Source organism: Pelmatolapia mariae, linkage group LG20 (genome assembly GCF_036321145.2).
Source record: "Pelmatolapia mariae isolate MD_Pm_ZW linkage group LG20, Pm_UMD_F_2, whole genome shotgun sequence".
Taxonomy (NCBI): Eukaryota; Metazoa; Chordata; class Actinopteri; order Cichliformes; family Cichlidae; genus Pelmatolapia; species Pelmatolapia mariae.
Genome location: NC_086244.1, coordinates 717,501 through 730,478, shown reverse-complemented (window position 1 = coordinate 730,478; position 12,978 = coordinate 717,501). Strand labels below are relative to the sequence as shown.

The 12,978-nt window shown below is 48.1% G+C and overlaps 1 protein-coding gene across 2 annotated transcripts in view; it reads right to left on the bottom strand.

Moving 5' to 3' along the window:
- lama5 (laminin, alpha 5) overlaps nucleotides 1-12,978 on the bottom strand; it is a 94,332-nt gene that overhangs the window by 77,875 nt on the left and 3,479 nt on the right. For both annotated transcript variants that reach the window (XR_010091795.1, XM_063463421.1), the window contains exon 2: nucleotides 11,706-11,858. Coding sequence is in view for 1 of the 2 variants with exons in the window: in XM_063463421.1 (XP_063319491.1) it covers nucleotides 11,706-11,858 (153 nt within the window). In the remaining variant the exon portion in view is untranslated. The remainder of the gene's footprint in view (nucleotides 1-11,705; nucleotides 11,859-12,978) is intronic.

Sequence of the window (12,978 nt, the reverse complement as noted above, 5' to 3'; positions counted from 1 at the left end):
CAGACTGCAAACACAATCTCCGAGAGCCCTCCTCATAATATCAGGGGACTTCAATCATGCCTCACTGGACTCCACACTGCCCACCTTCACCCAGTATGTGACCTGCCCAACCAGAGACAATAAAACACTGGACTTACTGTATGCCAATGCTGAAGAGGCATACAGTTCATCACCTCTCCCTCCCCTGGGCAGATCTGATCACAACCTGGTGCACCTTGTCCCTGTGTATGAGCCCTTAGTGCGCAGGGAGCCACCAGCCACCCGCACAGTGCAGAGATGGTCGCAGGAGAGCAAGGAGGCTCTTAAGGACTGTTTTGAGTCGACTGTGTGGGAGGTGATCTGTGACGACCACGGAGAGGACATCGACAGCCTTACTACATGCATTACTGACTATATTAATTTCTGTGTGGATAACACCGTACCTACCAGGACTGTACGGTGTTTCTCCAACAACAAACCTTGGATTACCCCAGAAATTAAAGCCGTCCTCAAGCAGAAGAGGAGGGCCTTCAAATCCAAAGACAAAGAGGAGTTGAAAAGGGTGCAGAGAGAGTTGAGGGGACTGATAAGGAATGGGAAGGACAGCTACAGGCAGAAGATGGAGAACCAGCTTCAGCAAAATAACGTTGGTGAAGTCTGGAGAGGCCTCAGAACCATCTCAGGCCACAAACATCAGAACTCTCTGCCTGGGAGGGATGTGAGGTGGGCAAATGAACTGAATCATTTCTTCAACAGATTTGATTCAGCCATGAGGCAGTCTTCAACATCGGCTGCAGACTCACCCACCCCCACTGCTGCTGTTCCACCTCTGACACATCACACCTCCTCTATTCACCCTGCTCACTCCTCCCCACCCCCAACAACAGCATCCAATACACACTCAACACAAGGCTCCAGCCTGTCTCTCTCAACCACCCTGGTTAGGAGGGAACTGAGGAGGATTAATGGCAAGAAGGCAGCGGGTCCAGATGGCATCAGCTCAAGGGTGGTCAGGTCCTGCGCGGACCAACTGTGTGGGGTGATGGAGCACCTCTTCAACCTGAGCCTGAGGCTGGGGAGAGTCCCACAACTCTGGAAAACCTCCTGTGTTGTACCAGTGCCAAAGACTTCACGCCCCAAGGACCTCAACAGCTACAGGCCGGTGGCTCTGACATCCCACCTGATGAAGACCCTGGAGCGGCTGGTCCTGGCTCAGCTTCGGCGCCTTGTGAGCTCATCACTGGACCCACTTCAGTTTGCCTACCAGCCTGGCATTGGAGCGGATGATGCCGTCATTCACCTCCTACATCGTTCCCTCGCTCACCTGGAGACCGCTGGGAGCACTGTGAGAATCATGTTCTTTGATTTCTCCAGTGCCTTCAACACTATTCTTCCCTCGGTTCTGAAGGACAAGCTGGAGAACTCTGGAGTGGACCATCACCTCACTACCTGGATTTTGGACTACCTCACCGACCGACCACAGTATGTGAGGACTCAGGGCTGTGTGTCGGACAGGGTCGTCTGCAGTACGGGGGCCCCACAGGGAACGGTTCTGGCTCCGTTCCTCTTCACCATCTACACTGCAGACTTCTCCCACAACTCCACCCAGTGCTTCCTGCAGAAGTTCTGTGATGACTCTGCTATAGTCGGCCTCATCACTGATGGGGACGACAAGGAGTACAGAGGACTGACTCAGGACTTTGTGGACTGGTGCCAGCTGAACTACCTCCAGATCAATGCCAGTAAAACCAAGGAGCTGGTGGTAGACTTCCACAGGCACAAACATCCTCCACTGCAACCACTGAACATCCAAGGTATGGACATCGAGGCTGTGGACAGCTACAGGTACCTTGGTGTTCATCTGAACAGCAAACTGGACTGGACTCATAACTCAGACGCCCTCTACAGGAAAGGGCAGAGCAGACTGTACCTGCTGCGGAGACTCAGGTCGTTTGGAGTGGAGGGCCCACTCCTGAAGACCTTCTATGACTCTGTGGTGGCCTCAGCCATCTTTTATGGTGTGGTCTGCTGGGGCGGCAGCATCTCTTCTGGGGACAGGAAGAGACTGAACAGGCTGATCCGCAGGGCCAGCTCTGTTCTAGGATGCCCTCTGGACCCAGTGGAGGTGGTGAGTGACAGGAGAATGGCGGCTAAGCTGTCATCCCTGTTGGACAACATCTCCCACCCCATGCATGAGACTGTGACAGCACTGAGCAGCTCCTTCAGTGGGAGACTGCGGCACCCACGGTGTGGGACGGAGAGATTTCGCAGGTCTTTCCTCCCCACTGCTGTCAGACTCCACAACAAAGACTCCAACTGATCAACACACACATTCACACATGTGCAATAACACTAATGTGCAATAACCTTTTCTGGCATCGTTGTATCTTTACTGAGTTGTATATAGCATTTGTATTCTATTTTTATCTTATTGCATATTTTATTCTATTTTATTCTACTGTATATAGTATTTTATTTTATTCTATTCTGTACAGTTGTATACTGTATTTATTCTTATTTTATTTTATTCTAATTTTTGCTTCATAACTTTTGCACTGTCCACTTCCTGCTGTGACAAAACAAATTTCCCACGTGTGGGACTAATAAAGGTTATCTTATCTTATCTTATCTCACTCTAATTTTGATGACTTTATGAGAGAAGCAAAATAAGAGTTATGCTAACAAACTGTCACTTTATATTCATAAAACCAACTTTTTTATCTTTCTACAAAAACAGTTATTTTAAAGAGATAGATGTGTTTATCGAGGGCATTGAACTCTTTCAGGAGTTCTGGTTGATGACAAACTAACTTGGAAACAAAATCCTGAATTTGTCTGCAGAAAGTCGATGAAGTCGATATTCTGAGCAGAGCTCGGCGTTCTATAAATCGTTCCTGTACGTTGATATTACATTACACTTTCATTTATCCACACATAATGTCTAGTACTAGTGTGTGGGCTGCTACATGTCAATCATATCTTCATAGAATTTCATTAATTCAAAATAATTTTTTCTATTTCTCAAACAGACTTTCTTCATCTGCTCCTCTTTTTAGAAAACCCTGAATCTTGTCAATATTTAATGTGAATATATAATACACATCTCTGTATGTATAAGTGTGTATATGTGATTAGTGACTGTTGCACTCTGACATTCTTAAATACAGAGGACCTGTCTATAGAGATTGAAAATGTGACGTCATTCAGGGGTAAAACCGCAAAGGATACTGGTAAGTAGTGGCAAGAGGTAATAGCGGGCACAGGCTTTCAATAGAAATCAGTTACACAGCGATAAAAAGAAACATAAAATGGCAAGAAGCTGTTGTATTATTAACTGCACAAGCCGGGCGAACGGCAGCCGCGTGAAGTCGACGGGAAATGCGATTGGTTTTCATCGGATTCCGGCGTGGAAGAGAAATTGTCCAAGCCATGTTTCCGAAGTCATGAAGAGGCGACGGATGGCCTGGATTGCCGCTATCAGAAGACCTAATATAACGTTCGAAAACACTCCACCGCACATGTTAGTCTGCTCCAAGCATTTCCACAAAGGTCAGTGTTTTGTGGTAGTTAATATGTCTTATATGGCGCTGAACAGAAATCATCGCGCTATGCTCCTTTGTTTATTGTGGCTGTGTGTAATGTTGGCTGTATTTTGTAGGCAAACCAGCCTACGAAATGCTGGAATGCGATCCAGACTGGGCACCCTCTCTCAAACTGGGCCACACAGACTTTAAAGCTTCTACCACAGCGAGATTTGATCGGTTAAAACAGAGATCGAAATCAAAACAGCCACGAAAAGGCCCGCGTTCCTCTGGGGCAGAGACAGCTCATCCAGGCGAAATCCATGCAGGTAAAATTGTCAATGTACATAAATAAATTCCACTTTTTCCACATTAAGCACTGTCTTGTTTTTGCACATAAAATGATCTTGTCTTTGTCTGTGTGCATGTGTGTCTTTCAGCACCAGTCACTACGGAAACTACAGCTGAGATCGAACCACAGCAGCTAACTCCACAGCACGAGGATGAAGATCTGCAGGAGTGTAAAATGTGTTCTCTAAGGTTACAAGAAATAGCACACCTGCAGGAAGAAAACCTAATATTAAAAAAAGAACTGTCCAAAAAGAAATTAGACAAGGAATTCTTGAAAGATGATAACTCTAAAGTTAAATTCTACACAGGGCTGCCTTCTTTTGCTTTACTAATGGGGGTGCTACAACAAATCAGCCCGAGCTTGCCAGACACTGACAGGAAAATTTCCCAGTTTCAGATGCTCTTGTTGACTCTCATGCATTTAAGACTCAACCTTCCAATTGCACATATTGCACACCTCTTTGATATTAGCCGGACAACCACTTCCACTGTGTTTAACATTACTGTAAATGTGTTATACGCTCACCTCAGTCCATTGGTGCACTGGCCTGGAAGACATTGCATACAGGCCAGTATGCCACACCAGTATGTAGAGATGTTTGGTGACCGGGTGACAGTTATTATTGACTGTTTTGAACTGTTCATAGAGAGGGCACAAAATTTACGCGCCATGGCGGAGACATATTCTACATACAAAAGTAGACACACAATGAAATATCTCATTGGCATCACACCACAGGGGACCATCTCTTTCATCTCTTTCTAACAGTATATGATGTGTATATTTATTATATTTGTAAATGATTGTATGTAACTTGTGTGTCCATGCTGCTAACCTGTTGATGTTATAGGGGAGGTGACATTTAAACTTTACATTATTATTATTATTATGATTGTTGTTGATTCTATTTGTGTACAAATAAAACAATACAAAACCCTGCCACTAGTTATGCAAACAGGTGAGTTATAGAAACGTCCTCCCCCTGTACAGGTGTCATGAACAGTCTGTACATCAGGCTGTACACGTTTGTTTTAACATGGGAGTCTATGGAGACTGACTCACCACTGCCTCTGCTGGACGGCAGAGGAACTGCAGAGTTTAGCTCCTGAAATTAGAAATAATTTCATATTTTTCTATAACACAAATGATGGCTGTGATATTTTCTTGGTGCCTTCTAATTCAGCAGCTAAACTAAAGTCTCTGTCCCGCTGCCTGAATTAGAAATGTGCTGAAAGACAAAGTTTGTGAAGGGGCGTGGCTAAAAACCCTTCGAGGGGTCTGCTGTTTCACCCTGATCAGGGGGACAGAGAAACCAGCCGACGAGTAAATAAACCACAGGAAGAGAAGTTAATCTGTCACAAACAAACCCCATTAACTCATCTAATCTCCTTTTTAATGAATGTCCCGTTAATCCCATTCCCCCGCCTGTCTGAAGACACTCACATCCAGCTGTTTGCCTCGTGTTTGCTCTCCAGCTCTTTGTGAATGGCTCAAACACTCCGGCTGACACAATGGTGCCATAAAAGGCCCATTGAGGGGTTCTGTGAATGCAGAGTCGCCGGGAAGGCCGGCACCGCTGCTGCATCAAAGGGAGGTCACGAGGGCGAGCAAATACTGCGAGACAAAGAGAGGGAGCTGAATGGACGCTCAGATCGCAGAGGGATCATTCCCCCAAAATTGGACTTTTCCGATTTCTGGAATCGAAGCTGAAGCTCGTTCACTAAAGACGCGCATGGATCATATTATCCAACACACGAAACCTAAACATCAAGTGACAGTCGTGGGTTACTCGTTTACGCTCCCTGGGATCAGCTGACAGCGACGCTGCAGAGCGCCCTCTGGTGGACAAACTATGCAACATCAATGATAACGTGGATGTTTTTTTCCCGTCTCTTCTTTACTTTTTAAATTTTCATTTATCCATAAAGATCTGCAAATAGCCATGGTCAGCCAATATTTCACTCCCAAACTGCCCCAAAAAAGCTGCGATAAACAATTTTCATCGTTGAGTCAATTTTTGAGGTTCTCGATCAGCTGATTAAGTCCTGAGCACGACCTGATGATCAGTAATAAGAACAAGCTGGAAACAGATTCAGGCCGTTGTGGTTTCAGGTGCTGTTGAGCAGGTTAGGGACTCGTTTAAACAACTATTAACATATCTTTATTTTCACGGCACATTCAACCTGCACCACACGTGTCTGTGTCGATCCTTCTTCTTCTGCATCAATAACAAAGTCCTGAGAGGAGTCACTGAAACAAATCTGTCAAACTTCAGTCAGAGCACGGCCCGAGAAATCCCCACAAAACCAGAGATCGCGGTTTAGACGCTGTCCTCACGCTCACACCTGAGTCGGCAGGTATCGGGCTGCTCCCACGAAAAAACATCTTCACGTCGTCTTCACGTTCTCGGAGCGGAGACCAGAGGAAGCTGAGGGAGCAGGTACAGCGGACATGTTTCTGTGCATTTGGGGTCAGAGGTCAAAGCAGAAGGAAGCTGAAGCCTGACGATGACCTTCGACCTGCGCCAGATTACACGCAGAGTGGGAAATGATGAAACGGGGTGAGAGGCTGGGAAGCGGTCGGCCCGAGCCTCACTTTACTTCTTCTTCAATGTATAAAGCAGCACAGACTGATGCTTCTCCCTCGCAGGTCTGAGCTGCGTGCAGCGCTTTGATTTCTGTGCTGTCGTCGGCGCTCTGCTGGGCTGCGGTGGCGTTTCCACAGTGAGTCACGCCGCTGCACAGAGGCCTTCTTTCTGTGTCTCAGATCAGATCCTCCTTCCCTCGTAGCGTTCGCTTTGAGCTCCAACAGTCGGACTCATTCTTCCGGCCTCCGCCGCTACGTCCTCTTATTTGTGTCACCGCGTGCTCATCAGGCTTCGTCTTCCTGTTTTCCTCTTTTGTCCGTTGCGCTCGGGGTGAAGCACCGCCCCTGAAGCGCACACAGACGCTGACACACAGCGCACATTTTTCTGTCATTCACTTTGTGTAGTGAGCAGGAAAATGAGGAGGAGGGAGGACTGTGACCTTAATAGGAATGAGAGAGGGAAACTGACGGAGCTGATGTGATGGAGGCAGCGTGCAGAGTTTATCAGGTCGTGTTGATGTTGGCGGCCGAACGAGCTTCAATAACATGAATCTCACGTCTACATTACACCTGCACAGGTACACAGCAGCACTCACGCACCACGCTGGCTGAGGGAAAAGGACGAGCGTGGTCACTACTGCTGACCCGCAGCTCTGTTTTCAGCAGTGCTGCAAACTTCCTGTTCAAATGTTCCAGTATAAAAGTCCAACAGTGAGCTCGGGCTCACCTGAGGGCTCAGGTCGAGCAGATTTCTGTTGCACTCTGCTGATCGTTAAAGTGACTTCCTGCTGCTGGCTGACGCTCTGCTGGGTCACATGACACTTTATTGTTAGAGGAGAGTTTACGGTGTCTGCGCGCGGCCATCCGTGCACGCCTGCCTTCAGATAAAAGGTAAACAGACTTCAGACGGTGCTCCAGATCAGAGGTTTTAAATGTGCAGGCTGGGCCCCACGTTCACAGGTAGCACTGAGTGTGTGTGTGTGTGTGCACGCTAATGATAACCGTCACATTTTAAAGCTTTGATGTGTGCAAAGTTTTGGGGGTTTTCCAAATACTCGGTGAGCCCGCTGGCACCGTGACGTCCAAACCACATCAATAGCAGGAAGAAAAGAACGGGCTGCAGCTGGCACTGTGCTGCTGCTACACTTGAGGAACAATGGAGCAGGACAGAGTGTGTGTGTGTGTGCGTGTGTGTGCATGTGTGTGTGTGTGTGTGTGTGTGTGCATGTGTGTGTGTGTGTGTGTGGGGGGGGGGGGGGGGACCTGTCCTGGAAAACCACTCCTGCCTCATGTTCAATCTACTTGACATTTGCAGCCAGGCTGTCAAGGATCAAGTCCCTCAACTCACAATAAAAACAATCACTTCAGCTCAGACGGCGTCCTGTCACATGACTTCACAGTGCCATAAACAGCGTGTCCAGCTCTGCGCTGTGTTCTGTGTGTCATGTATGAGACGTTGGAGATGTTTGAATGTTGTGGAGACGCAGTTTTCTGTGAGGACGGCCTGTGAGCGCAGACGACGCCTGAACCTTTGAGTTTGAGCTGCTGCAAAGCAAAAGCAGCTCTGCAGGAACCCGAGCTCACCTGAAGAAGGCGCGCACACACACACACACACACACACACACACACACACACACACACACACACACACAGTATTATGCTTTAATCACAGTTTATCAAAACACACGAGCTCCTTCCTCTGTCATCTCCTCCTCTTTCTATGCCTTCACCTCCTTCATCCTGTTAACCTCCATTTTCACCTCCTTTCCTCGTACTCGTCCTCCTCCCCCTCTTCCTCCTCTTCCTCCTCCTCCCTCTCTGGGAGTTTTATTTCAAACTGTATTCATGGGTCTATTATTAGGTTTTTTCCATCTTCCTGTTTTTACCTGTAATAAACATTCCACTGTCACACATTTGAGGAATGAAGACACACACACACACACGCACACACACACACACACATGTCCAGAGTGACTGTACACTGTAACATCACACTGTATACAAAACACAGACAGCTGTGACTGATGTTGAAGTATGAGCTCATGCAGTGAATCACATTCTTCCTACAGTTCATCGAGTAGCTGTCAGCGCTCTTCATCTCCTCCTCCTCCTCCTCAGCCTGAGACATGCACAGAGGTGGATTCGTGTATTACAGATATGAAAGGAAGCCTTAAACCTGAGTATTTCTGATCCTGTTCACTTTGTTTCAGAGGGAGGTGCTTGTGTCTGACAGCAGTTACTGTTCACTTTAACAACATCATCCTTCTCTTTTTCCTCCTTTACAGCACAGAGTGAAACCTGCTGGCTCTCCGCATGTGGACGTGGTGTTTTTCATAACACAGTGACATACCAGTAATTACATTACAGTTACAATTATGTTGTGACTCGTGTTACAAAGGTCTCTCAGTTATCTGCACACTGGGCTGAGGGCGCCGCCTCTGCCTGTCAGTATATTAGTGTGAAAATAATCGGTAACTTCCATTTTGAGGGACCGCATTTTCAGGAAACTCGACCTCGACTTAAACATGACCTAAGGTCATGAGGTCAAGCTCACTGACATTCAAATCCACCCAAGATTTTCAGTACGTGCACCTATCAACTTCAAAATCCTACATTGCTCTGTTCTCAAGTTATGGTGTTCACAAAGTCGGGGTCCACGCTGCCGGCCCACCCAACCGCCCGGTGGGGGTGACGAAAACGTCCCTCTCTTACGACAGAGAGCTAAAAACATCCACTGGGGTGATCGTGGCTCAAGAGTTGGCAGTTCGTCTTGTAATCGGAAGGTTGCCGGTTCGAGCCCCGGCTCCGACAGTCTCGGTCGTTGTGTCCTTGGGCAAGACACTTCACCCGTTGCCTACTGGTGGTGGTCAGAGGGCCCGGTGGCGCCAGTGTCCGGCAGCCTCGCCTCTGTCAGTGCGCCCCAGGGTGGCTGTGGCTACAATGTAGCTTGCCATCACCAGTGTGTGACTGAACGTGTAAAGCCCTTTGGGGTCCTTAGAGTATACAAATACAGGCCATTTACCATCCATGTTTTTTTTTTCTCTCTGACATACAGTCAGCTGATGTTAGGTCAGGAGGAAAATGTTGGCGCGTACAGTGATACAGTTTTCGAACAGTGCAGATATGGACATTACTTTTATTTTTATTAAACAAAAGGACAAGAGCGCGACGGTGAAGTGCAAACTGCATCCAGGACAGAAACATCTGTATTACACTGCTAACATCTGTACAGACAGCATGCTAATGCTAAGCTAATGCTGAGCTAACACTAAGCTAGCCAAGAACCCAGAGTGATGTTAAAGCTGAGTGTGTGCAGACTCCAGTCCAGCAGCCAGAGCCTGAACTCCAACAGGTAACAAACTGATGAGCAGTCAGCCTGTTTCTACCTGTTCATGTTTCTATAGCAGCATCACCGTGACAGACGGTCTGCAATAGATGTCCGGCAGCCCTGGTAGGACCACCAGAGTCTGGTTTCTCTTTTAGAGGGAGAGATAAGGAGGAAGAGGAGGGTGTCAACGAGGAGGAAGAGCAGAATACAAAAGATAGGGAAGGGCTGGGCGCTATGTGAGAGAGATAAGTGAAGGAGGATGTGACCGTATAAATTTCTGCCTGCATGGAGCTCGAGATCAGGATTTCACCATTTCACTGAACACACACACACACACACACACACACACACACACACACACACACACACATGTCTGGTTTGCTATCCTCGTGGGGACATCCCATTGACATAATGCTTTCCCTAGCCCCTTACCCTAACCCTAACCATTAAAAATGACTGCCTAACCCTAACCCTTACCCTAAACCTAACCATAACCTAATTGTAACCCTGACAGTAAAACCGCATTTTGAGTGTGAAAATTGCTTTCAACCCCGAGGGGACCTGGATTTTGGTCCCCACGGTGCAGAAAGTCCCCACCAGGATAGTAAAAGTCAGATTTTGGTCCCCACCAGGATAGTACGAACCCGTACACACACACACACACACACACACACACACACACACACACACACACACAGAGCAGAGGGAGCTGCGGGTTCAGACAGGCTGCCTCACATTCCTCTCTCCTTTATTCAGGTGGGGGGTTAGATGGGCACACACACACACACACACACACACACACACACACACACACAGCGCCCACCTACGTTCTTTCAGGACAAAAGTAGAACCTGAAGTCCCTCCCCCTCTGCTCGCTCTCCCAGCAAACACCGCCGATCCAGAATCACCTCCCGACTAAACATAAGAGCTGCAGGTTTCAGTGGTTTGTTCGTTTGTCATCAACAGATGTGTCACATGTACATTTGGCCAAAAACACGCTGAGACATAAAAACAATGAAGGAAGGAAAATCAGCACAAACAGGCTGCGCAGCACTGAAACACCAGAATCACAGTTTTTATGTTTTATGACCTTTTTCAGACATCAGTCGGTAAAATACTTAAACTGAACAGAAGCTGAAATGATGAACTTCATTTGTGTACAGCTTTACAGGAGTGTGGATTTAAAGACGCGCACCTTTAATCATCTTTGATGTGGACTTCAGCTTTGCTAATAACACCGAACACAATTACCCACAATTCACTTTGTTTGAATTAAAGCTGCGAGGCAGGAGCGACTCTCCTTGAGACTGTCCTCAGTCTGAACAATGGAAGAAATGGAAATGACTCCAGAGCTTTGTGGTAATAACATGTATCTAAGTTGTGACCTTGTGTATGTCCCTCCTTTCTTTTTGTTTGGTCGGTCCTCCTTTTGTTGTCTTATGTTCAAATGTCATTGTGTATAAAAACGTTAGCACGATCACGCTCCTCAGCTCATTTTAGAGCGAGGGTTAGAGGGTTTAGTTCATACTGAGCCAAGATGGCAGCAAAGTCACAAAACCTTCCTGTGTGAGGATGATTAATGGCTGCAGGTAGAAGGTGACTTCTACAAACCCTCCACATCGATATCGGGCGCCGCCGCCTCCCTCTGTCCTTCTCTTTCTGTCGTTCATTCAGATCATTTCAAATGATCGTCGGAGATGTTGAAACGGTACAGGTCAAATGTTTCATTCCTGCATCGCTCCAACAAGCTCAGACAGACTTTTAAAAACTACGTTTGGAATAATCTCACAATCCGATCCATCCTAACCCCACACGCTACTCAAAATTCCCAGGGGAACTGAAACGTTCCGGCTCTCCTGAGGACAGAAGGACGGAGCGCTGGAAACGTTCGCCGCCACAGAAGAAGAAGAAGAGCAGCCAACACAGGGAGCAGACCTACCTGTCCGAGGTCCAGCGTGACGTTCACCTCGTTGAACTCGGTGCTGCGGGACAGCGGCGGGCTCTGCCACCATCGCTCCGTCCCGTCGATGGCGTTGGTGATGGGATGGGCGCGGTCGCTGTGGCCCTGGCTGCAGATGTCGCAGTACTGCCCCTGAGGAGAAACAGAAATCAATCATCCTGTTACACCAGCTGTTCGGGGAACATCTGCCCATGAAGCGTCTCAAAGCGCCTCTTCGGCTGCTGACAGGACAGCAGCGTTCCTCATGGCGGGGTCACGGCTGCTCCAGAACAGCACCGTGATTCTGTTTTTCCTTTTCATTCATGTTTCCTGTTTCTGTGAGCTTTTGCACATGAACTCGTGCTCTAAACGCTTTGTCTGCTGGATTATTTTGGGCCTTTCCAGCACACCGTTAGCCGGAGCAACGACCAAGCATGCATACTGTAAGGTTAACACATCACGGTGGTGGGTGTAGGTGGGGGGCCGGCTCTGACTGCAGGTAGCTCCACAGTGCACACGCCCGCTGCAGACGTGACGCCAACTCCGAGTCCCCGTTTCTGTCCTGGTGGTCCGCTCGGCCGTTTGGCCCAAAGTAAGCATTAGCATAAACTCAACAAGTGCCGACCTGAACAAAAACCCAGGTCAGGGGCCGTTATCACAGCAGGTCCCTGAGGTCAGAGGTCACGTCTCTGTGGCTCAAACCATCCCCCGCTGTTTGATGAGCTGTTAGAGCTGAGCTGTGACACCAGAGCGCCGTTAGCTTTCGGTCAACAGCACGCTCTGCTGCAGGTCTCAGATCTGCTCACACGCCGGCCTCTGCCTCGTGGCTTTATTAGAAGCCAGAAAACCAGCAGCTGCTGATGCAGCACAGAGAGCTGTGGATCAATCATGAAACTTCAGCTGAGTACAATGATGTGATCGGTTTTTTGCCAACACGAGTCACATCGAAGGCGGCACGATCAATTAGAAGCATTGTCTAAATGAAAATCTGCATGGAGTCACTCTCATGTCGACCCTTTGGCCCAAAATAAGGTTTAAGCATCTTTTTGTCCTGAACACTGAACTTCTCCCCTCACACGTCTCTGACTGAGCGCTGCTTTGTAAACGAGCTCTCGCTGCGTTCTCCGTCTCTGCTCACTAGAGCGTGCTCGCCGCCTCGTACACCTCCTGCACTTTTAATGAATAAAAACACTCCCACGTCGTGCTGTCAGGACACACTGTGTGTGTGTGTGTGGGAGACAGTGGAGCGGCCTGGCTCAGAGGCCCCGCCCTC